General features: G+C 44.4%; 1 protein-coding gene across 3 annotated transcripts in view; it reads right to left on the bottom strand.

Moving 5' to 3' along the window:
* FARP1 (FERM, ARH/RhoGEF and pleckstrin domain protein 1) overlaps positions 1 to 26,842 on the bottom strand; it is a 303,524-nt gene that overhangs the window by 66,880 nt on the left and 209,802 nt on the right. For all 3 annotated transcript variants that reach the window (XM_061133571.1, XM_061133572.1, XM_061133573.1), the window contains exons 4-6: positions 15,241 to 15,283; positions 12,346 to 12,424; positions 4,481 to 4,578 (exon numbers count right to left, since the gene is read on the bottom strand). In XM_061133571.1, the coding sequence (XP_060989554.1) occupies positions 4,481 to 4,578; positions 12,346 to 12,424; positions 15,241 to 15,283 (220 nt within the window). The remainder of the gene's footprint in view (positions 1 to 4,480; positions 4,579 to 12,345; positions 12,425 to 15,240; positions 15,284 to 26,842) is intronic.

Raw genomic sequence — 26,842 nt, 5'->3', positions numbered from 1 at the left:
ATCATTGTACCTCTAACAACACTACCTCCAGCTCAGCTTATAGCAATTCAGTACAGATGGGACAGTGTGCCTTATCATATAGTCTGTGTAACAAGCTTAATAAAATGAGCGGAGCCCAGCTGTTTAGAGGAAAAGCAAGTGAACCGTTGCTATGAAACCCACCTTTCACTTTGTCTTGTGAAGCAGCTTGTCACACTTTGGGCAATGCAACCCAGTAATCACACAGGATATGCACTATATGTTGCTATAATTCACAGCCCCTGAGAATATTTGCTTTGCACCCAACAGTGCCAACTCGCCTGGCACCAGCTGGGCCACTGGAATAATCAATCACTCCCTAGCTTCCGACTACTATGGCAAAATCAATATTATTTCCTAACTGCCCTTTCTTAACAAATTTCCTCCTCCCTAAGTTGCCACTTTCTATCACAAAGGACAGCATGGAAGTGGGGGGACCTCTCCACCACCCTGCCACCACTCACTGGTGGCCTTGATGATGACGGCAGTCTTTTCTGAAATCCCTTCTCTCTTGGCTCAAAAAAGCCAAGTTTATCTCATCATTCATGGTAACAGTGTTCTATCAAGTCCCTACGAAATATCAAATTTGTGAATACTAAACCATCATTCCCGGGTGGCTCAGCCGGTAAAGAATCCGCCTGCAATGTGAGAGACCTGTGTTCAATCTCTGGGTTGGGAAAGATCCCCTGGAGAAGGAAAAGGCTACCCACACCAGTATTCGGGCCTGGAGAGTTCCATGGACTGTATAATCCATGGAGTCGCAAAGAGTCGGACACAACTGAGCGACTTTCACTTTCAAACCATCATTCCCAGGGGAAGTAAGAGCTTAGGTTCCTCCAACAATCTTGAAACACTTTCATCAAATAGCTGAGTTTTCTGTATGCTTCTGTAGAAATACATCCTCTTTTACGCACTGTGTTGATTCATTAACATCGAACCCACAGCCCACAGCACTGTAACTCGTGCCAGGATGAAGCATATCTGCACCCACGTTTGTTTCTCCACAAACACGTGTGTGTGTGTGCTCAGCCACTGTCATGTCTGACTCTGTACGATCTCATGGACTGTAGCCCGCCAGGCTCCATTGTCCAAGGAATTTTCCAGGCAAGAATACTCGAGTGGGATGTCATTTCCTCCTCCAGGGGAGCTTCCCAACCCAGGGATCGAACCCGCAGCTCCTGCAATGGCAAGCAGATTCTGTACCACTGAGCCACCTGGGAAGCCCTTATTTCTCCGCAAGGCACGTCAGAACCCGTATCTCTAATGTCTCCTGCCTTGGCAGGTGGGTTCTTTAGCACTAGCGCCACCTTGGGAAGCCCCCATATCAGCTGATATATATACTGAATTCCTTATCAGTCTACTTTCAGCAAAAAATAAAAATAACAACTCCAGATCTTGTGATTTTCCCGAACTCTCATGAGGATGTGCTTGGGCAAACTTGTGCTTGTACAAGTAAGTCCTCAGACTGGATGCACATACAACCTGCTGAAATGCACCCCAGCGGGCATCCACGCTATACGACAGGTCCTCTTATAAACAGGCCCACCTAGGGTTTGAATCTTCGCTTCGTCAGCTTGTCCTGCTGGTCTACTCAGAGTCGATTAGGGAAAATTAAAAGTCCGAAGTTTATACAGGGGGTATCTAAGACTAGTAACAAAGGAACCAATGAAAAATACGTCTGAAAGATGACAGTGAATTCAAATAAAAAGAGGAAAAGTTTTAAAAATTGGATTGTGTATATAGAAAAGATGAGATGAAAATACAGCTCAGTAGAGAGAATTTTCCACCAGCATTAACATCGCTTTCTGCAGAAAGGAGACGAACTGACCTTTTTTACCGTACTGATTGTGCAAATAACTATCAATCATTTAAATGAACACACTATTCACAGGAGATTCTCCTTCTATGATATGATGTATGGTTTAGTTGCTAAGTTGTGTCAGACTTCTGCAACCCCCTGGACTGTAGCCTGCCAGCTCCTCTGTCCATGAGATTACCCAGGCGAGAATATTGGAGTGGGTTGCCCTTTTCTTCTCCAGGGGATCTTCCCAACTCAGGGATCGAACATGGGTCTCTGGCACTGCAGGTGGATTTTTTACCAACTGTGTCACCAGGGAAGCCCAATACAATGTATGGGATGCTCAAAAATACAGAAATAGGGCTTAGTAAGTATCAGAATATTGAAAGTGTATCACAAAACTGCGTATCAGAGAGAATGGAAATAGCAGGAGTATTTCTGAACCCACGTATTTCATCTCCTGTGGAGAATTCAAGATTCAAAGGATTTCTGAGCCGTTGTTTATGTCTGGGGGTGAAGGGTCCATTGGAGCAAGCACATGGCTTTCTGGACTTCAGTGACCCTCCACTTACCATGTGCGTGGTTTACTCTAACAACAGACTTTAAAAAGGATGAGGCATAAGAGAAAGTGGGTACAAGACTAAATGGCATCAGAAATAGGTGAGTAAATTTCTCTTCTCTCACCAAAAGCCCAGGGTTGGAGACATTTCCTGAAGTGGCTGTTCCAATAAGGAAGTTTTATTTCAAAATTTCCCATTGTTTAGAAAGGGAGGGACGCAGGTGAGTGAGAACAAAGAAAGGTGGATGTGTTTATTGAACTCCTAGCATATTCTGAATATTGATGCTATCGTTTCATTTTCACAGCTATAGGAAACAGCTTCTATTAGTCCCCTGTTCCAAAGGAAAGAGAAGTGAGGGACTCTGTAGCTTGCAGGCTGATCAATCAACTAATAGAAATGAGAACTGCCTGATTCAAAACATTGCTCACTTTACTGTTACTGTAGGAAGAGGGAAGACCAAACACATGAAAGGGAAAAGTTAGGCAACTGTCTGCACCAAAGTGTCCTCAGTTTAAATGGGGAAAACAGCACTGAGCTCATGGGGGTTGTTACGAAAATTAAATGAGATAATACACAGAACTGGAACATAGTAAAGTCTAATAAAGATTACTTTTTTTTTCAAATTAATAAGAAAACACCCATCTATTAAATCTGGTAGATATTCAACAATGCCCATGCACAAAAAGGGCTTCTCTGATAGCTCAGTTGGTAAAGAATCCGCCTGCAAAGCAGGAGACCCCAGTTCGATTCTTGAGTTGGGAAGATCCGCTGGAGAAGAGATAGGCTACCCACTCCAGTATTCTTGGGCTTCCTTTGTGGCTCAGCTGGTAAAGAATCTGCTTGCAATGTGGGAGACCTGGGTTCGATCCCTGGGTTGGGAAGATCCCCTGGAGAAGGAAAAGGCTACCCACTCCAGTATTCTGGTCTGGAGAATTCCATGGACTGTATATATAGTCCATGGGGTCGCAAAGAGTCAGATACGACTAAGCAACTTTCACTTTCATGCACACACAAAAAAGATAAGCATGGTTTCTACAAACACCTCGTCATTTTGGACTAAAGTAGTTTGTTGACTGCTAGGAGTGACCCTTCCTACAAACCTGTGGAGTCTTGTTAACTGAGCATCTATGTGGACAGGCTGGGCCTGATTACATGGGATTGCTTTGTATACAATGGAAATTTTAAAATAGTATGATAGCATTTATATACACAAAGTGTTTATATATGTTGACCCTGGTCTATGTACATAATATCCTTCCTGAAACATAATGTGTGTATTTCATTTTAAGTAACTTCTGCCTTACCCAAAGAAAAAAAAAAATGCCTGTGAGTAGTCAGTAAGTAGGTGAGTAGTCAGTAAGTAGGTGAGTAGTAAGCCTTAGAATGAGCACAATCTAATTATCCTTTATTTAGTGTAAGAAAGTTAAAATCTCTACTTCAAGCATCACTCGGATTCTATCCAGGGTCATGTGTCTTGCTTTACTGAACTCTTGAGCAGAGTACAGGAAGGGAAAATCTTTGACAGTTTTATGTCTTATGTCTGAAGGACAAAATGCCATATTCAACAATGAATATTAAATCCAAGAACAGGACAGAACTAGTTTCGTCTACTTGGCCACCGTCCATTCAATTGAATTCGAGTCAGCCGAGTTTTCAACAATCGCATCTTCAAACTTGAAAAGCGTAGGCAACCACCCGGACACAGAATTCCTGGGTCACCGTTTGGGGGAGGGGGGTGAAAGCGTTAGTCGTTCAATCAAGTCTGACTCTTGGCAATCCCGTGGACTGTAGCCCACCAGACTCCATGGAACTCTCCAGGCAAGAATACTGGAGTGGATTGCCATTCCCTTCTCCAGGGGATCTTCCTGATCCAGGGACAGAACTCAGGTCTCCTGCACTGAAGGCAGATTCTTTACCGTCAGGGAAGCCCATGGAAGGACAGGAGTATTAAGTGATGTTAAGAGTGCTGTTTTCCATCCTCTGGCTTTTGTGCTAATGCAACATAAGATGAAAACATTGTTTTTAGTAGATGTCATTCTCCCCCCACCGAGCAGATCGCTGTGTATTTCCCACAGGCTTCCTGAAGGAGATCAGAAGCACTCACACTGCACAATGTGTGAGATCAGGAGGGCAGCGCTGGTATCATTGCACGTCAGCCTGCCTTGAGCCAGATCCTGTTTCACCTGCAGCGCAAACAGGTACCTGTGGACACAGAGAGACAGGCGTCATACACACAGAGGTGGACGTCAGGCAAAAAGGGTGTCGAGTTTTCGCAACAAAGTCAGGGCTCAACGTGGCAACTTGCCTTTACAGGGAGGACCTGGTGAAAGGTATATAAACCAAAGAACAGGAAAGTCTGCACAGGTGGGAGGAATTCCTGGTGCTACCAGCTGCAATGTAAATAGTCACATCTCCCTAAAAACACTGGGAGACATATGCTGCACTCTTCACACAATGAGTAATGCACTTCATTTTATATGGAGAGATACAGCCATAAAAATTAAAACTGTAACTTACCACCCTATATATTTCTGTGGGGTAGAGCACACATTTAAACTTTTCTCACAGGTCAGTCAAATATACTAAAAAACGGCTCTGTGGCTCAGACAATAACAGTAAGCTATTATGGTTAGGAAAAGCCTTGCTGATGGAATTGCAAACACAAGAGTGTCTTTTTTGTGGTGGAACAGTCACTCAGCTTCTTCCATAAGCCTCAGCTGCCAGATGTGTAAAAATCCATTTATTTAAAAATTCTTTTATGTGGTAGAATAAAGCAAGTAAACATTTTTAGTGGAAGAGAAAACTGGATTTATAAATCAAAGAAATTAAGTAAAACCAGGGTGATGTTAAAAGTGATTTGAGAATATCAATACGAACTCATAGATTTGTAGGAAGGTATCTGCTAGTTTGGGGCTTCTCTGATGGCTCAGAAAGTAAAGAATTCACCTGCAATGCCGAGGACCTGGGTATCATCCCTGGGTTGGGAAGATCCCCTGGAGGAGGGCATGGCAACCCACTCCAGTATTCTTGCCTGGAGAATCCCATGGACAGAGGAGCCTGGAGGGCTACAGTCCATGGGGTCGCAAAGAGCTGGACACGCCTGAGCACAGTTCCTTCCTTCCTTGCTAGTTTTGTCCACTGTCGAGAAGCCGTGTCACCTTGGCCGCAAGCCTCGGCAGCTAGATTCTGGCTCTCACACAATTACCATTTGAAGGATAGAAAGGTAGGTCCTTGGAGAAACGGTAGATTCCAGGCACGGAGTAAGGAAAGGTACAGAGTGAACGTGGAATATCTAGTTATGCCAGAGGGCAAACAGCTTGCAAATATAAACAGGCTGTATTAAAAGGGGGAAAAAATCTGGAAGGGGTGTCCACTGGCCAACATTGTGACAACTCAAACAGCAACATGAAGGATTAGAGTGAATCAAAACACATGAAACTAATGAAATTTCATGAGTAATTATAATACTCAGGAAAAAAAGAGAGAAAGCAGGAAAAATGAACTGTATTACCATCTGAGAAGTCTATTAAAGCACTCTATGTTAAAAATTGGTGATAGTCAAAGTTGCTCAGTTGTATCCGACTCTTTGCGACCCCATGGACTATACAATCTATGGAATTCTCCAGACCAGAACACTGGAGTGGGTAGCCTGAACTTCTCCAGGGGATTTTCCCAACCCAGGGATCTAACCCAGGTCTCCTGAATTGCAGGAGGATTCTTTATCAACTGAGTTATCAGGAAAACAAGGAAGCCCAATAAAAATTGGTAATCCAAGGCAAAAAACTGGGCATGTAATCTGTCTCTCCTGTAGGAAGACTATTTCATGATATACAGATAGGTGGCTCCAGTGGTCAAGAACCTGCCTGCCAATGCAGGAGACCTAAGAGATGTGAGCTTGATCCCTGGGTTGGGGACATTCCCTGGAGGAGGACATGGCAATTCACTCGAACATTCTTGCCTTAAGAATATAGAGGAGCCTGGTGGGCTACAGTCCATTGGGTCGCAAAAAGTCAGACACAATTGAAGTGATTCAGCATGCATAGATAATCCAGCTAGATGAGGCCAAATTCTACTTTACAGAAGAACACCAACAAATAACACAAGAAAAATAACAATCATAAAACACTCATCCTACGGCCTCTAAAGAAATGATTGACTCTGGCAAGGATTGTTACTTGGTGTAAAAACCACTTAGGAGTTTGGACATTTGAATGGAGACAAGCTCACAAGACTTCCCTTCAGAAGGGAAAGGTCAGAATGCTATCCCCCTAACTCAGTGATCAATCTCAGCATCACTAATGAAACAGGAAGCACACGACATCACTTACCAGGGGATTCTAGTCAAGAATGTTCAACATATCTCTCAAGCTTTTAGAACTGAGGTCTAGTTCACAGGGAATACAGAAGACGGAGAAGTAAGTTAAACAGGAAGCAATCAAACTCAGGAGGTAGGTTATCTCACAGTACAGCTGGTCCAGTTTTTTTTTCAACAAGATGGTATCATGAAGAAAAAGAGATTCTGCTAGATTAAAAGAGGTTCAAAGGCCATAAAAACCAGTTGCACTGTGGGGTCCTACAGTGAACCTCACTTTAGATGAGCAGATATAAATGACATCTGGGCGACAAAGGGGGATATTTGACTACAGCCAGGGTATTAAATGAGATGAAAAGTACATGTATATACACAGAAAACAAATCAGAAGGGCTCTCCCTGAGGTGCTAGCAATGCTCAGCTCTGGGCAACAGGAACATGGTAGTTTTATCTTCTTAGTCACATTTATCTAGATATCCTAACTTTCTATACTGTACATGGATTGCTTTTGTAACAATAAAAGGGTCTTTTAAATTCTTTAAAAAAGGGCTTTTAGCAAAACTAACCACAGAGGTGTCGTGAAGAATTAAATGACATAAGACATGGAAAGCACAGTGACTAGAATAAAAGCATTCAATACAAATTAGCAATTTTTAAAAACTGAATAAAAATGAATCCCCTTTAAGTCATGTGCGTGCATGCTAAATCGCTTCAGTCATGTCTGAGTCTGTGGGACCCTATGGACCGTAGCCCACCAGGCTCCTCAGTCCATGGGATTCTCCAGGCAAGAATACTGAAGTGGGTTGCCACGCCCTCCTTCCAGGGGATCTTTCTGACCCAGGGATCGAACCTGCATCCCTTGAAGTCTCCTGTGTTGGCAAGTGGGTTCTTTACCACTAGCGCCACCTAAGTCATTTAGGACCAGGATTAATAACTAAAGAACTACATAGGCATTTCATAACTAGAAAAAACAAACACCCAAAGGTCTACCAGGTGACAACAGCTGACCTTTCCCCAAGCCCCCATAATGTTCATTCATTCATTCTCTTTCTCTGTCTCTCCCCCTGGGAAGTCAAAGCAGAGTAAAACAGAGCACATACAAACGGTCACAACATCAGCACACAGGTTTACACGGGAAGAGGTGGCCCAAACCATCTCTCTGGATGAGGCTGTGGTTATTGTTTTTTGAAGCCAACACTTCTTAGAACTACAGGCTTTAATTCTTACCTGTGTAGTTAATTTTCAGGTAAGTAGGAAGAACGTGTGTTTTAAAAGCATGACATTCCGAATGTAACCAGCTATCAGTTTAAACACAGGGCCCTGTGGTCCAGAGACAGAACTCAGGATTCAGGGCCTCTGGGGAGGGTTTCTTGTGGGTGTTGAGAGGGTGTGGAGTTCCGAAGGCTCCCCTCTTTCATTAGAGGGCAAAGCCTGAGCTGAAGGCTGCGGGAGGAACCTGTCACTCCCTGATTACGCTGACTCTTCTGTCCTAAGGCCCTGGTAATCCCACTGGGCACCACGTCATCCTGTTGTAATGACAGCCGCTGCAGGGCTGACTTCAGAAATTCAGCAGCACTTCTGCCCCATAAACTGAAGCAATTCCAACCGAATTTGCACGAAGTGCTCAGAGCAGAATCAACTGTCCTTGGCAGAAGGGTGGGCGTATGAGGAGGGAGGCAACGACAGTGGTGGGGCCCGAGGGCTGTCACTTCCAGGGCCCTCAGGGGAGGAAGTCACACCCCTCGGAAGCCATGTTTTAAACACGTCTGTTTCCATTTATTTTATTTGGGAGCTCTTCATCTTTCTGCCACTTACTCAATGTACATGCCGGTGTCCCAGCCAGCCAAAGACAACACCGCAGCAGACCTGCATGGCAGCGAACTCTGATAGGTGCCCTCCGCTTAGAAGAACACAGCCAAGGGACTCCTTGGCCGTCCAGTGGTTAAGGCTCCGCTTCCACTGCATAGGGCAGGGGTTTGATCCCTGGTCGGGGCACTATGATCCTGAGTGTCATGCAGTGTGGCTAAACTGCCTCCCCCCAAAAACACAGCCAAGTAGAAACTGGATCCTACTTAAGAGGCGATGCTCAGAGAGTACTATGTCTGACCTCACCAGCACAGCCAAGTAATTCCCAGCTAGGCCAGAAGAAAGCCTGGTAATTTCTTTTTCAAGACCCCCCGCAAGTGGTTTAAAATCTGCACCGAAGAGTCAGTACTTTGCTCCTTCCAGATGCTTGAGTCCTGCTATCAGGAGAGCAAGAGATCCAGTGAGAACGTAGCCCAGTAAGTAGAAGGGAATTCAGCCTCTTGTTTAACAGTGAGGTGCAATTCAATCTTTGATCTATACAGACGGGGAGCTGAAAGCTATTCCTGGAGGCCTGAAGAATTAGCTCCAGCTCGAGTGCACTTCAAGTCTGCTCAACTGCAGGCCCATTTCCGTCTGTCTCACGCTTACCCGCATGCCCCTCGCCTGAAGCACTGTCTGTACAGGGCTTCTCCCAGATCCTCCTTCCCTCACCATCTGCCATGGAAAACTGCCTGGAGTCTCAATGGTCACATTACTAGATTTCTGCTTAAACAGGACTCTGCGAGTGTGGGAGTCAACCCCTTGGATCTGGGAGGTCGCCTTCCCGTCACATCTTGCAGCAAGGCGGAAAGTGCTGCGGAGCTTCTAGGCTTCCGATCAAGTTTATCAACCCTGAGCCAAAGGAATTCTCTCGTTGGGAAAGACTTCTAAGATGTTAGTTAACTCTGGGAGCCAGAAAATGGCAGTAACAAAACCCCAAAACTGCTTGTGGCAGTTGAGGAATTTATCAGATTGGTCAGAGCAGCTGTCAAGATACCAGGAACACACACACACACAGCAGACTGGTCACAAGTTGTATGGAATTTTATAACCAGGGCCAGAAGGGTAGAAAACTCCCAAGTCTCTAGAGATGATGATTCACAAAAACTGAAAAGGTGCAAAACTCATTGCAAAGTAGAATGGGGAGAAAGATGTGGGGAGTGGGGGTTGGGGGGGGAGGGGGCGGGATTTAATGCTGCCAACTCCCTAGGCAGGATGAAGGCCCAGTGAGATGCAGGAGGAAAAGGCCCATTGGCAACCAACAGCTGGACTCGCCTTTAGATTCATTTCAATGTTCTGAACTTCAAGCAACGCATGTTCCAACAACAGGAAAACCAGGCTCAGAAACTGACACACTAGCCCAATAACGACACGGCGTGAAGATGCTACTGGGGTCGGCCCCTCCGGCCTGGAACTTGGGGCGGCGGGGTGCAACCCCAACTGCTTCTCCTTCACATGCAGCGTCCCAGCCATGTGGGTCCCAGAAGGCTGATGGTTTCTACAGGTTCTGATCACGTAACTGCTTTTTTCAAGGGATGGAAGTGGAGGAAAACAACCAGTGGAGACTCATTCAGAACACAATGGGCTTCCCTCGTGGTCCAGCTGTTAAGAGTCCACCTGCCTATACGGGGAACACGGGTTCGATTCCTGCTCCAGGAAGATTCCACCTGCCGAGAGGTGGTGGAACAACTCTACTGAGCTCGTGCTCTAGAGCCTGGGAGCCGCGACGAGAGAAGTCCGAGTGCCTTAGAGCCCATGAACTGCAACTACTGAGCCTGTGCGCCTAGAGCCTGTGCTCTGCAACAAGAGAAGTCGCCACGAGACGTCGGGCTCCGCAACCAAGAGTAGCCCCTGCCTGCCGCAAGGAGAGAAACCTGTGTGCAGCAGTGAAGGCCCAACCATAAATAGATAACATACAAAGCCATGGGAAGGGGCTTCCTGGAATCACACATTTGGGTACCCAGTGCCCCTCCTGATGCAGCCCTGGGATGCTCGGCAGGGACCTCCCACATCACTTGGCAGCACCAGACTCTGGACTCTCCACCCTCCCCAATCCTCTATCTTCCCTCCACCTGTCCCCATTCTAGTTATCACCCACCTGGTCACTTAAGCCCAAAACCTAAGCATTCCCTCCACTTCCGACCCCTCACAAGCTCAGAACGACCCCACCTCCAACACGTGTTCCATATTCATGTGTCTTCTCCACTCCCACTCGTACCACCTCCTCTGCCACCATCATCCTGGCCTGGGTAGCTGCCGTTTCTTCTTGTCATCCGCCCCTCGGTATCCAGGGCAACTGATCTCTCAACACTACTTATCATCCGGCCTCTGTCCCACCTCAATGCACTTTACTCTTAGTGTGCCTGCCACAAGAGCCCTCTTTTCGGTCTTTGAACATCAGGTGCTTGTTGTGATCTTGGGCACTGCCTAAATGTTCCTTCTACCTGGAAAGCTTGTCCTCTGAAAATGACCGACAGATCCTTTCTGCTTTCTCAGCCCCAGCATCCCAGATCCAACACTGTGAAGTCATCAGAAGTCAAGTCATCACCAGTCTCCTTCTATCACTTCATCTACTCCATCACCTAAGGGCTCTTCCCACTATCTGATATCTTTCATGTCTGTTTAATTACTGTGTCTGGTCCCATTTGAGTCAGGCCTGTCTTTTCACTAGTATGTCCCCAGTCCCTGGGACAAGGCGTTCACACCGTGTACATTTCATCACTATTGTTGGTTGACTGCCTTCACGCTGCTGATAAATCATAGTCAACCACCCAAGAGAGTGTGCTCTGTACCGTGGGATGAGAAAGATGTGACAGCCTTCAGTGGGAACAGCTAAAGCTGAAAGGCAAGCGTGGCAACAATCTGGATGGTCAGACTAGCGTACTTAGTCTTGAAAGGGAGGCGTTTTATCTTCACGTGTTCCCACCAGGCTCTGCTCTCTTTTAGAACAGCACGTGTCTTCCTGCAAATTATAAAATGGGTAATGTAATAGTAGGGGTGAGGATGATGGCATCCCTACTGGGTTCAGAAAATGACTTCCTTGGTGGTTCAGATGGTAAAGAATCTGCCTACAACACAGGAGACCCAGGTTTGATCCCTCGGTCGGGAAGATCCCCTGGAGAAGGGCATGGCTACCCACTCCAGTATTCTTGCCCGGAGAATCCCATGGACAGAGGAGCCCCTGGAAGTAGGCGGGCTACTAGAAGTCCATGGGGGTCATAAAGAGTTGGACACAACTGAGTGACTAACACTTGCACTTGCCTGCTACTGGGTTCCCGGTGCTCTGTGTATATTAGCGCTTATCCTCAAAACAACCCTGGCAAAGCAAGCATTGCAGTCACATTGACCCGGCAATGAACAGAGGTGCAGGGGGATTAAGTAACTGGCTGGCCACACAGCTACCGAGGGCAGGGCTTGGCCACGCTTTCCAAGAAACAGACACTTCACAGCCATTCAGCCACCGCAGCAACGGACAGAAACTCTGAGTTCACACCTTGGCTCCACAGAAGAGATTCATTTCCCAAAACTGCCTTGTGATGTGACAGACAGGAGGAGAAATATGACAGTAACAGATTACAGGCCCGGACGCTTCACAGCACAGCTTTTAAGAAATCAGCTTGCAGGGAAACTGCAGCACTTTCTTTCTTCCCATGCTTGTAAACACAACTGGGAGGGAGGAAGGTTAAACCGTCTGGCACAAGAGCAGATGCTGGTCAAGGCAACATCGTGCAAGTGTTTTATCCGTCGACTTAGAACATTCACTCACTCTGCGGCACCCACAGCAACACACACCCTGTTTCCAAACCACTCACCTGGTGAGTTCTTCTTGGAGTTGAGTGTGGTCAGGTGGAAAGAATTTCACCACAAACTTGACGACGACATGCTTCGGCCCTGGGAGTGGGGGAGGGGAGGGCAGCAAAGCATTTATTGATTTGTCTTGCAAATACCATTAAAGAAAAAGACACAAGAGGTGATGTTATACACCAGATAAGTGAGTCTCATTCCAAGCTGCTACGAGGAGTTCTGCTGACATGCCAGTCACTTAATTAGTCAGTTAAGTTTGGTTATTATTCACATTTTCACATTGTGGGGAGACAGACAGCTCTTTTTTTTTTTTTTTTAATTGAAAAAAACAAACAAAAAAAACCCTCATGTCATGTGGCATCTGTTTTCTGACCAGGGACTGAACCCAGGCCCCCTTCAATGGAAGTGTGGATTTTCAACCACTGCCAAGGAAGTCCAGATACCTGGTTTTTATTTATTTATTTATTTATTTATTTATTTTTTATTAGTTGGAGGCTAATTACTTCACAACATTTCAGTGGGTTTTGTCATACCTTGATATGAATCACAGATACCTGGTTTTTAAAAATACCGTGACAAGGGTATTACACTGAGGCATCAAACGTTTTCTCTGGAGACAAACTATATCCAGATTTTAAAAGCAGACATGTTCTTCAAAAACTTTTCTGTCTGTTTTAATCCAAATATGGGCTTCCCAGATGGCGCTAGTGGTAAAGAATCTGCCTGCCAATGCAGGAGATGCAGGTTTGATCCCTGGGTCAGGAAGATCCCCTGGAGGAGGGCATGGCAACCCACTCCATTATTCTTGCCTGGAGAATCCCATGGGCTATAGCCTGTCAGGCTACAGTCCATGGGGTCACAAAGAATGGGACACAACTGAAGCAACTTAGCAGGCATGTACATTAGTCCAAATATAGGCTTTAGACAGCTTAAAGAAAACATAATGAAGAAGTAAATCAGTTATGTAATTTACTATTTCTACTTCCAAGCCACAGCAGCTAATGTGTTCATCGCTGTTGGTCAAAGCCTTTGTTAAGTGGCTGGTATATCGTTTTATTAATAAGGCCCAATAAAATTAAGAAGCACATCTGGAAGGGGGTGGGCAGGGTGAGACTGGGAATGAGACAGGGAACTTCATAGAATTAAAACAGAATATCAAATCGATGATAAAATAATCATTTGTCGCCTGAGTCAGAGTTTATTTTGCTGTATAAGCCACAATGCAAAAGCAATCTTACAGGTTCTGCCATTTAGAATAACAGCAATAAGTTTATGTTCTATGAAATACAAGGTATTATGATGAAATCCAACTCTTAACAGCAGTTGTATAAAAGCAGAAAATGTCTTTCTGATCCGCCTTTCACTATCACAAAAAATAGATGTGGTGTTATCATTTCTATGATAACATGTTCAAATGTAAAGAAAACGAAAATGATGTATCATAAGGTGATGTCAAGTGATCCGTACAAAATGGAAGGAAAACAAGAAGGCACATGAGTACTGAAGCAAAGAGAAGCCAGGCTTCTTTCCGCTAACCACTCCCAAAATTAACAGAAATCCTCGCCTGTCAATTCCGGCTCGCAAAATAACAAAAGCAAAATGGGAAAGACAGGAACGTCTAGCTAATTCCACGTAGCAATTTTCACCAACGGGGATTTACACGAGGCTACTTGGATCCTTAGACAACCCAAGGCTAGGCAGAGGCTGGTACTAAATGGAGAACGAGAGCCTTGTCACACGGGGCGAGTCACAAGCCGCGGAGTGGGAAAGGCGAACCTCTGCTGAGGTGCTGACCCAAACCACAGCCGCGGCCCTGGCTCTGACCTCTTTCCACCATTTGCAGTTCCCATCTTGGGTTACCTCAGGGACAAACGTCAGCAGTCGAGATGCTACACTCCCTCCAGCCTTCAGGTCTGGGGGCTTTGCTCAGCAATGCATCCCGCACCCTGGTCCCCGGCCAGCCGCCCAATAAAGGCTGAACAATGGCTGTTTTGTTTTCTGCGTTAATAATTGCTTAATTTCAATGACAGAAGATCAACATCAGTTTCAATTGCATGAGGGGCCATTTAACACAGCGCGCTTGTTTATTACAGTCTCATAAACTGCTCTAAGTGGCCTGGTGGGGGTTTCTTAATCAGACATAAAGCCGACCCCACGAGGTACGGCGTGTTTCATGCTCAACTAAGGCACGCAGCCCGGGGACCATCCTCTGACTTTTGCCTGGTGTCTGGCTGCAGTGAGGGACCAAGTGGGATGAACTGGAGAACAGAGCTCGTCTCTGAATCTGACCCCTCCAGAGAGAGGGGAGAGCACTTTGGTGCTGATGCAAAATGAGAGGAAGGGGAAATCCAAGTGTGTCTTTTTCTAACTTCTCTCCTAGACCCTCCTTAATCTTTTCTTCGACAACTCGGTCTAAATGCAGGCCAGACCTCCTCTGTTCTGCTTACCATCCAGACACAGATACATTTTTGGGCATCTATTTTTTTTCCCCCCAAATTCCACTTGTATTCTAATTTCACAGGCTTTGAAAAGGCAGCATAGAAATCCTGATGGCAATTTTATGAATAAATGCTTCCACCTCCCTCCGCAAAAGTGACAATAAGAAACACAAGTGCAGACAGAAACCAGCTCAATTGCTCTGGGCCTCAATAGCCTGCTTCAATCATTAATCAAAACGACATTTGATTTTTCCAAGCAAGGTTGTGATTACCAAATTATTACATATTAAAATTGCAGAAGATGCATCTGAATAGCATGTAAATTAGTGGATGACAAAACACAATCGTAGGGCAAAAAGAGAGGTGGCTCCAGGGCTTGTCGCCTCAGGGCAGCGGACGTCTAGACAAGGAAGCCAACCGGCTTACATCCGACATCACTGTTAAACAGGAGGGGCGTATACTTACTTCTAATCTGCTTGACAATAGGTTTTAAGAGATCCAGCCACACCTGCAAAGGAAAAAGAAAGACTGAGACACAAATTCTCAATGCAGAGACTTGCAAGTATTTTAAGACTTCACTAGGAGCTGTTCAAAAATCAAAATAATTTTGAGGGTTTGAGGTTTGTCCGTACCTTTTTCTCTCTCCAGAATGCTATAACTTAGACTATCTCCCACATTTATAGAAAAGACCGGAATTTTCTAAGAGTATCCCTGAGCTTGAAAATCAAAATCTCTCTGAGACACAAATAGTTCATATGGCTCACTAAGAATTTTCTATTCTCACTGGTACTTTTATCACAGTTCACAGTTTTATTCAGTAAACATTAATGCATGATTGCATTAATGGAGTATAAATGCAATGGAGGTCTGGCCTGTAAAATACACATGCTCTTCAGTGAAACAAAATTCATGTATGTAGACGCACCTACAAAACAGCACAGCTTTGAGGGTTACGGAAAGGGAGTATTTATAGAACACACCTCTGCACCAGACACCATCCGTAAGCTATTTTACCTCTCACAGCAAGACCAGAGGATTCCTATTACTCAGGAGAGAAATCTGAGACTTGCAGAGGTTCAATAAATATCCCAGGCCCTCAGCTAGACAGTATGTCAGGGCTAGGACTGAAATAGGTCTGCCCAACTTCAAAGTCCAGACTCTTTGCACACAGTCTCCTGAGCATGCCATCTGAACAGCAAAATTTTAAAAAGAGAGAGGGAAACCAGTTGCCCTTCATAATAAAGTGTAAGTTGACTCTTGAACTTGTGATCCTGTGAAAGGGTTCTACTGAAGCTCGTATTTGCATATATGATAAAAACAAAGTTAATGAGCTTAATGGAAGAGGGGTTTTATAAGTAAATACAAAAAAGAGAGACACTCCTAAAGAAAACTACGCAAAGAATAACAGGGTAACGACAAAAAAAAGCCAATTGCTCACCAGCAGATGTCTACGTTTAGAAGTAATTTACACTGTAAGTGCAAGTTTAGTCAATATCATTTCCACCCACTAAATATGCAACTAGATGTGCCTGTATGCAGTACATGTGTGCATTTTATAAGCCTGAAGTTGGCAAGGGTGCCAGGAAATGAGCACTGCCTTACTTTATTGGTAGATGTATTGGTAGATGTCTCCATGTTTCTGGAGACCAATTAGGGAATGATTATCTAAAGCCTAAAAAGTATTCACAAAGATACTCTTTCATCCAGTAACTTGACTTTTGATGAATATTTGAGAGTGTGGGAAACTGTTTCAGAGGTGAGAAAGTGGGTTATTTCCTCTTTTCTTCTGCCTTTCTACATTACCCATATTACCTTCAATGATCATCAGAATTCTCATGAAAAAAGTAAAAATTTTAAGGGTTTACTTATTCAGGTTAATCTTCCATCACCGTTACAAATAAATATGTTTTCCTAATGAAATTCTCACTTCTACACTCCCCATCCCCAACCACTCTGCTACATGAGAAAAACAATAAAGGCATTAAGTTGTCTTGGGATCATCTCCACTGTCACACTCATAAGACCCAACCTTAAATGAGAGAGAATAATCATTCAAAACAAGGGTCTTGTGAGATGTATCATTTTCCTCTCAAGAATCTTAAAAGATGGCAAAAAATCCTCATTGACAGATGAAGAAATTGAGATACGGAGCATAGCTGCCCAGGGCTGGGATTCGAACCCTGTTCTTCAAACCCATTTACTCATTCAACAATACACCACTGTGTCCTTCTGCTGGGTTCTGGGAATGCAATGATAAGAGACCAGTCATGGTCTCTGCTTCACGGAGCGTAGGGTCTAGTGACAAAGACAGACAGGAACCAAGACCTTCCCAAGAAAAGTAAAGAAATACCTAGGACAAAAGCACTTTGCCAACAAAGGTCCATCTTGTCAAAGCTATGGTTTTTCCAGTGGTCGTGTATGGATGTGAGAGTTGGACTATAAAGGAAGCTGAGCGCTGAAGAACTGATGCTTTTGAACTGTGGTTGAACTCTGGAGAAGACTCTTGAGTGTCTCTTGAAGTGCAAGGAGATCCAACCAGTCCATCCTATAGGGGATCAGTCCTGGGTGTTCATTGGAAGGACTGATGCTGAAGCAGAAACTCCAATACTTTGGCCACCTGAGGTGAAGAACAGACTCGTTTGAAACGACCCTGATGCTGGGAAAGACTGAAGGTGGGAGGAAAAGGGGATGACAGAGGATAAGATGGTTGGATGGCATCACTGACTAAATGGACATGAGTGTGGGTGGACTCTGGGAGTTGGTGATGAACAGGGAGGCCTGGCGTGCTGCAGTTCATGGGGTCACAAAGAGTCGGACACGACTGAGCGACTGAACTGAACTGAAGACGAAAGAAACAATGGGGAGTGCCAGATGACTCTGAGCCTCAGGACAGAGAGGTCTGCCTCAGTTACAGGCAGGAGGAGGGCTTCCCTGAACATGACCTTGTGCTGAGATCTGAAGGGGATCAGAGAGGTGAGGAGAAGCTATGAAGATGTGCAGTAGAAACACCCGTCCAGATGGCTCAACATCGTGACGGGAGACCAACATGACTGCAGAACAAGGTTGGTGGGTCAGGAAGGGGCCAGATCCCACCAAAGCCACGTGAAGGCACTTCACTGTTATCCTGAGAACATGGTGAAGACTTTTATAAGTATAGGGCTGATACAATCAGATCGACACTTTGAAAAGATTAGTCTGGCAATGTGAGAACAGACCAAGGGGTCAGAACAGATGTAGGATACCTGCTATATTCGTCCAGGAAAAAAACGATGGTGTTTTTGGATCCGGAGGGGAGAAGCAGAGTTGGGGAGAAGGCGGCAGACTCAAGAAAAACGTTAAGAGGTAAAACCCAGTGGGACTTACTGATGGGCTAGATGAGGTGGTCGAGCAGCAGACAACAACCAGAATGACACTGAGATGTCTGCTGCAGGCATCTGGATGGAGGCTGGTCCATGCCGAAATAGGCATCACTGGAAGAGGGTCAGGATGGAGGGGTTCTAGACACTTTCATTTTAGGAGGGGCCCTTGGATTTCATGAGGAAGAGACAGCGTGGGAGCGGTGGGACACACATACCCAAAACTCAGAGAAGCTGGGGCAGGAGATCTCCCACCACCTGACTCCAGGAGGACAAGGCGGCCTCGTAGAGCCCAGAGGATGAGATGCACCAGCACTGATGACGCGTCTACCAGAGAACGGCCAATGGGAGCAGATGAGGACAGAAGGAACGTAAGGGCAGAGTGGGGCCGCGGAAGCCACGGTGTTTCCAGAAGGAGGAAGAGCAAGAACTGTTGGAGTATCAGACGCAGTGGGAACTACAGGATCTGTGGGTCAGTGGACTTGGAGGTGGGTCCAAGAGTCTGGTGGGCGGCGAGGAGACAGGAAGGATGAAAGGTCTTTCCAAGAAGCTTGGCTGTGAAGGAAGAGGCCAGAGACTATGAATGGAAAGGAGAGAGAAGAATCAAATAAAGGCATTGTTTTCTAAATTTTAAATTTTTTAAAATTGGAGGATAACTGCTTTATTGTGTTAAGAGTGTTGTGTTAGCTTCTGCTGTATAACACAAATCGGCTATATGCATACACACACACCACACGCACACACACATATAACCCCCTCGCTCTTGGACTTCCCTCCCTCCCCCGCCCCCATCCCACCCCTCCAGGTCATCACAGAGCAAACTGTGCTGAACTCCCCGTATTATAGAGCAGCTTCCCATTAGCTGTCTATTTGACACATGGTCCTGTACATACGCCAATGCTTCTCTTGCAATTTGTCCCCCTCTCTCCTTCCCTCTGTGTCCACAAGTCCATTCCCTATGTCTGTGTCTCAATTCCTGCTCTACAGATGGGTTCATCAGGACCATTTTTCTAGATTCCGTATCTATGCGTTAACAGACGATACTTGCTTTTCCCTTTCTGACTTACTTCACCTCTGCATGACAGACTCTAGGTTCATAAATAAAGGCACTGTTAATTGCTTGTCTTCCATAGGAAAGACCTGCTGTGCCTGAAAAGAGGAGGGTTTGAGAATATGAGCAAGAAGGGATAACCACTACCCTAAGACACCTGCTGCTGCTGCTGCTAAGTCGCTTCAGTCGTGTCCGACTCTGTGCGACCCCATAGACGGCAGCCCACCAGGCTCCGTCGCCCCTGGGATTCTCCAGGTAAGACACCCGAGATGGTGTGAAAAGACAACTCGAGACCACAGGGCATTAGGGAGTGAGCAGAAAGGCTAATGGTAGACACATCAGTCTCCACTTCTACGTCGGTAAGATAAGACAGTTCCTCTGATGCCATCTGTCTACCCCTGTAACATCGGAGGGCTGGAGGATCCAGGCAAATGGAGAAACTCTGACACAGCTGTGTTTGCTGGGGTTGAATTAACTGGAGAATTCTAGAAAGGTTTCCCGTGACGGCTGAGCGCCCACTCACAAGCCTGCCAGCCAGTGCTCTTGTGGCCTCCGGGGCTGCCTCAGGGGAACAGTCTCTGAGCTCGTTCACCATCACCCGTTCTGTCGCAGAATCCGCCTAAACTTCTGCAAACCCGCTCAGGACCCAACAGCTACGCTCTGGAGCTGTAGCTGCCAATTTTATGAATTGTTTTAAAACATCTCTCTTCTGTTTTTGGCATTTCTGCGGAATGCATCAAATACAAGCACCCATTTGAGCCAACTGAGCATGTGGTTTTAGAACACGGAGGTCTGGGAACATCAGACTGGCCTGAATGAGCCTGTCGGGTAGCGTTCTACAGCGATGACGCTCCAGGGCCTCGGCAACATCACGGCTAAACCGGCCTCGGTGAGAACACTGGGCCTGCAAGAGCCTCTGTTTACCAATGAGATAAGATATTTGCAGGGCTGAGAGAAAACACCTTGCCCATGGAGGACTTAAACCACTCTAAATGGATGAGCTGGAGGCAGCAAGAAGGAATTTCGGGCTGCTGCTCGCCTAGTTAAAAGTACTGAAGCTTGAGATACAGAGAGGCTCTGCTGTGCCTAGTCGCTCAGTCGTGTCCGACTCTTTGCGACCCCATGGACTGCAGCCCGCCAGGCTCCTCTGTCCACGGCGACTCTCCAGGCAAGATACTGGAGTGGGTTGCCATGCCCTCCTCCAGGGGATCTTCCCAACCTAAGGATTGAACCCAGGTCTCCTGCATGGCAGGGGGATTCTTTACCGTCTGAGCCACCACGGAAGCCCATGAGTACTGGAGTGGATAGACTAACCCTTCTCCAGGGGATCTTCCCAACCCAGGAATTGAACCAGGGTCTCCTGCACTGCAGGGGGATTCTTTACCAGCTGAGTTACCAGAGAAGCCCACAGAGACGGCTACAGGGAAGTATTTGGACTACACCAGGTCCTCCTAGACAACTCACTTGTTCCTTCAGCCTAAGCAGAAGAGAAACACGTTCCAGATGAGTATCAAAGGCAACAAAAGCACCACCATCTGTCTTTGCCTGCCAGAAGATCTCTAGAAGGTCACAATTGTAATCACCCATCTCTAACCTCACCTCCTGCAACTTCTTCAACCAAACCACACATCCCTGTGCTCACAAAAATCACGCTGCTGGTCTCCAGAGCACAGCTGGAGATCCACATTACCTGACTGCAGAGAGACGTGGTTAAAATGCATAGGCTTCCAGGAATGCCACACCCGGTCAGGAAGACCTCATGGAAACAAACCCCACCCACCCACCCCCACCTCCGGCTTTGAAGGCCTGGAAGTTAAGACTTTGCTCAGGCTGCCATCACAAAGGACCACAGACTGAGTGGCTTACACAACAGAGATCTATTTCCTCCCAGTTCTGGAGGCTGAAGGTGCCCCAGGTCTGGTTACCCCTGAGGGCTCTCTCACTGACTTGCGGACGACCGCCTTCTGACTGCGTCTTCAGTAAGTCCCCCCTCTGTGCACATGGGCCCAGTGTCTCCGGGATATCTCCCAGTTTCCTCTTCTTAAAATTGACATGGTTCAGACTGGAATAGGGCCTGCTCTAACATCCCTATTTTAACTTAATTACCTCTCCAAAGGCCCTGTCTTCAACAGTCACATTCTGAGGTGCTGGGTGTTAGAGCTACAACATACACATTTGTGGGGTGGGACATTAACAGAGGCCACAATACCTATGTTCCACATAGGTATTTAGTTTCAACACAGCTTTTCAGCCCCATTTTGCCCTGCTTGCCTGTATCTCAGCCAACTTCCCTGTTTTCCTTTGATCCCCTATTAATGTTACTTTCCTCTTTTGGCATGTGTTTTCTGCACTGAAATACTCTTAGAGAAGAAATGCTTTAATGCCTAAGTTTCAAAGGCAGAGCAAGATGAATCGCTGTCCCCAAAAGCCTTTATGTTCTCTTCCTAAACATGTTTTCCCCCTATTGTTTGGTGAGAGGCATTTCAGGTGGGTTTTGTAGGCAACTGAAATATTTGAGGTACTTTTAGAAAGGGTCTTATAAAAAGAGAGTCACTTAGGGACTTCCCTGGCAGTCCATTGGTTAAGACTCCACACTTCCACTGCAGGGGGCATGAGTTCAATCCCTGGTTAGGGAACTAAGATTCCCCCTATTATGCAGTGCAGCCAAAAAAAAAAAAAAAGAGTCACTTAACATGACATTAGGCAGGACAGGGAAGAAGTGATTTCATGATTTCTGTGTGCCAGGCATTGGATAGGTACTTCATACACTCTCATTTAATATTCAGAACAAAATGGTTATTTTACACATGAAGGAAGCCAAGTTCAGAGAGCTTATTTAAGTTGTCCAAGGTCAGACAGCTGGGATTTGACTTCAAATCCATGTGACTCCACACCTGTGCTTTTTCTGCAACATAATATGCTGCGCCTCTAAAAAGACTCAAAAGTTCATCTTTCTTTTTCTTAATGTCAAATCTGCATACAACTGAAATATTTCACCATCAACTATAAGACATATAGGAGCCAGATAAAATATAATACAAAAAATTATCCAGTGTCTAGAACTCACTGCAATAAATTAATCTTCATGCAGGCCAGCTCCTATAAGAAATGACTTTATTTTGAATTTCTGTTTGTAATAGTTTCCTTGAATGCAATCTTTCATATTGATCTTAATTGGTGGCTCAGATGGTAAAGAATCTGCCTGCAGTGCAGGAGACCCAGGTTAAATCTCTGGGTTGGGAAGATCCCCTGGAGAAGGAAATGGCAATCCACTCCAGTATTCTTGCCTGGAGAATTCCACGGACAAAGGAGCCTGACAGGCTACAGGCCACAGGGTTGCAAAGAGAAGGACATGACTGAGCGACTAACTTTCTTTCTTTTCATATACGGCTATATATATGATATTAAATGTGGCTTTCTTTTTAAAAACCTATTAATTTTTAGAGAGTTCTAGTCAAACTAGAGTAACAGGAACTAGATTTATCTTCATACATGAAACAACAACAACAAAAAGAAAATAAAAACCATCACACCTGGAGATCTGGACACAGTGAGAAACTGAGTGATCCCCTAGGGACAAGAAACGAGAATCACAACCCTGATGCCTACACTAGCCTCTGCCTTGAGCACGTCTTCAGGATACAGTGCAGAGAGAGAGAATATAGCGGCAGCTGGAAAACGCCATGAGCTGAAGAGATGAGGCTAAGCATGCAAGGGATCAAGGCAGAGAGGGTTTGCAGGAAGTAGGAAGCACGTAGGACCAGACAGAGGGGTACCATGTAAGCAGCAGAGTACTCATCAATGCGTGCTCGTGAGGAAAGTAGCCAAGATGCATCAAAAATTTAAAAAACAACACAGAAGGATTACAGGGAACAGGCTTGGTGCTCACACAAGGCCAGGAGTACTACCTCTTCGTACCAACCTAAGCTCTTGATTCATGAACACTGGGAAGAGTACTGAAGGGTAATCGCTAAGGAGTAGGGAATGATTCACCCCAGAGGGCAGACTACACCAGTCCTACCTAACAAGAATTAAAAGCCAGTTCTGACAGGACTAAATTATTTCCAAATAACTTACATGCACCTCCCTCCCCAAACTCAGTAACATTCATAGGAATGCAAAACTACCCAGCACTCAACAATGTAAAATTCACAGTATCTGACACCCAATTAAAAAAAAACCACCAGGCATACAAAAAAGCTGGAAAATGTGACACATAATCAGACAGAACAGAAACAATCAAATCCAATCTAGAAAGGACACAGATGTTAAAATTAGTAAAATAAAAAGGATACAAAGACAGTAAGACTTTATTCTCTATGATCACAAGGTTGAGATGTGGAAGATTTTAAGCGGAATCAAACTAAACTTTGAGAGGAAGATACATAGTGTGACATAAACACACACATGTACAAGATGAGATTAACACCAGATGAAACAGGGCAGAAGAAATACTAGTGAACTTGAACCAGCAATAGAAGCCATCCAAAATGAAACACAGGAAGAAAAACTACCAAAAAATTAACAGAGTGTCAGAGAACTGTAGAAAAACTTTGGGCAGCCTAATACCCATGTAATTGGGAGTCCCAAAGGAGAGGCGATGGCAGGGGAGGAGGAAAGAAATGAAAAAATATTAAAGAAATAATGATCATAAGTTTTCAAAATTTGATGAAAACTATAAACCTACAGATCCAAGAACCTAAGCAAACCCCAAGCATAAGAACCATGAAAAAATCTATATGAAAGCACAAATTATTATATGATCAAATTATTCAAAAATAATGATAAAAAGAAAATATTTTAAATCAGCTGGAGGAAAAGAGATATTACATACAACGAGCAAAGATAAACACAACATTAGCTTTCTTGACAGAAACAATGCAAATGAAAATGCAATGGTAAAAGATTTTTCAGCATACTGAAATCATCTTAGAATTTTACACTCAGCAAAATACATCTTTCAAAAAGGAAAGCAAAATATAAAACATTTCCAAACATGAAAGGTCAGAATTTATTATCAGCAGAGCCACATAATAAGATATGTTAAAGGAAGCAGGAAAGAAACAATACCAGATAAGAAATCTGTATCTACACAAAGAAATGAGGAACATCAAAATGGCAACTTCATGGTTAATATGTTTTAAGAATTCTTAAATTATTTAAGTTTCCATAGAAGGTAACTGCCTGGTAGTCAAGTATACTTCAATAAAAATATAACTGATTGGTAAACAAAAACAACGTAATATAGGTTTCATAACTCATGTAAAAGAAAAACTAACAATAGCAAAAAGGTAAAAAAAAAAAAAAAAGGTAGAAAATGGAGTCATAATGCATGGGTGCTAAGTTGCTTCAGTCATGTCCAACTCTTTGCAACTCCATGGACTGTGGCCCACCAGGCTCCTCTGTCCGTGGGATTCTCCAGGTGACAACACTGGAGTGGGTTGCCATGCCCTCCTCCAGGGGATCTTCCCGACCCAGAGACCGAACCCAGGTCTCCTGCACTGCTGGTGAATTCTTTATCACTGAGCTATGTGAAATGAACCAGTATCACTTGAAGACAGGCTGTGATAAGTTGAAGATGAACATTATTAACCCTAACACAACCATTCAGGTTACAAGTCAAAGAGCTGTAGTTAATAAACCAATAAAGAAAGTAAAATGAAATAAAAATATTCAGTTAATCAAAAGGTAGACAGGAAAAAAGGAACAAAGAAGGATAAGACAAACAGAAAACAAATAGCAAGATGACCCCATTTTATGATATCAATAGTTAAGAGTAAATGTAAATGGTCTAAACACCTATTTACAAGCAAAGATAGTCAGATCTGATAAAAAGGCAAGATCCAACTCTATGCTGACTATAAGAAACACATTGCTAATACAAATACACACACAGTTAAAAACAAAAGGATGGGGGGAAAAAAGCACATTATGCTAACATTAAGAACTCTAAAAAACTGAAATGGTTAGATTATTATCAAAGTAGACATTAGAATAAAGAAGGTAATTTCTTAATGGCGGAGAAGTCAGTGAATTAAGAGAAAATAAAATCTTAGGTATTTATATGCTTAATAACAGAATTTCAAAATATATGAAACAAAAACTGATCAAACTGCAAGGAGAAAGAGACAAGAACACAATTATAGTTGGTGATTTTACTAGCGCTCATTCAATAACTATTAGAACATATAAGACAGAAATTCAGTAAGGACAGAGATGATCTGAACATCACTATCAACTCAGGTGGCTCAGTGGTAAAGAACCTGCCCGAATGTGGGAGATGTGGGTTCGATCCCTGGGTCAGGAAGATCCCCTGGAGAAGGAAATGGCAACACACTCCAGTATTCTTGTCTGGAAAACTCCATGGACAGAGGAGCCTTGTGGGCTACAGTCCATGGGGTCGCAAGCAAGACACTACTGAGTGACTGAACACACACATATCAACTGACATGATCTAATTGACACAGATGGGATACTGCATTCCACCCGCCAAAATTTACATTCTTTTCAAGTACACATAAAACATTTACCAAAACAAACCACATTTTAGGCCACTAAAGGGATCAATCATTTAAAAGCCTTTCATGTCATACAAACTACAGTTCCCCAACAAGCAGAGAATTACATTAAAACTCAGTAACAGAAAGAACTGTGGAAAATCCCTATATTTGGAAACAGAACAACATACTTCTAAATAACACATGAATCAAAGGGAAACCAAAGGGAAATTAGAAAGTACTTTAAACTGAAATGAAAGCGAAAACACAATAAATTAAAATTTGTGACATGCTCCTAAAAGCCTCTTAATTGAAAAACAATCTATTGGTATAGAATTCACCTACATGCAAGCTATAGGTAATTATAGATAATTCACATAAGCAAAATTTCAAAAATTACAGTCTACCACCGAGAGATCATGGTTAACACTTTAAGGAAATTGTTCTCAGACCTGAGCTTGTGTCCTCTGTGATGACCTAAATGGGAAGGAAATCTAAAAAGAGGAATAAATATGTATACACGTGGCCGATTCCCTTTGCTGTAAAGTGGAAACTAACACACAGTAAAGCAACTATACTGCAATAAAAATTATAAAAAAGGGAAACCACTGAAAAAGAAAAAGAATTGAGCTTGTATCCCATTCACCCTAAGAGTTTGTTAAAACATATACCATGGGGTATAACGTATACCTAGAGTTCCTTATCTGGGTGAGGACCTGAGAATCTGCATTGCTAAGGTGACGCTGAATGTTGCTGCTGCTTGCGGGCCTGGGGAGTGTGATTTAAGACGCACTGCCTTCGTGCATATCCCTTCTACATTTTCTACAAGCAATGCCCCTTGATACCAACATATGTACACTTTTTATTTTTTTTTCATTTATTTTTATTAGTTGGAGGCTAATTACTTTACAATATTGTAGTGGGTTTTGTCACACATTGACATGAATCAGCCATGGAGTTACATGTATTCCCCATCCCGATCCTCCCCCTCCCACCTCCCTCTCCACCCGATCCCTCTGAGTCTTCCCAGTGCACCAGGCCCGAGCACTTGTCTCATGCATCCAACCTGGGCTGGTGATCTGTTTCACTATAGATAATATACATGTTTCGATGCTGTTCTCTCGAAACATCCCACCCTTGCCTTCTCCCACAGAGTCTAAAAG

Source organism: Dama dama, chromosome 30, assembly GCF_033118175.1.
Source record: "Dama dama isolate Ldn47 chromosome 30, ASM3311817v1, whole genome shotgun sequence".
NCBI lineage: Eukaryota > Metazoa > Chordata > Mammalia > Artiodactyla > Cervidae > Dama > Dama dama.
The sequence above is the reverse complement of the archived record's forward strand: the minus strand, read 5'-3'. Positions and strand labels throughout refer to the sequence as shown.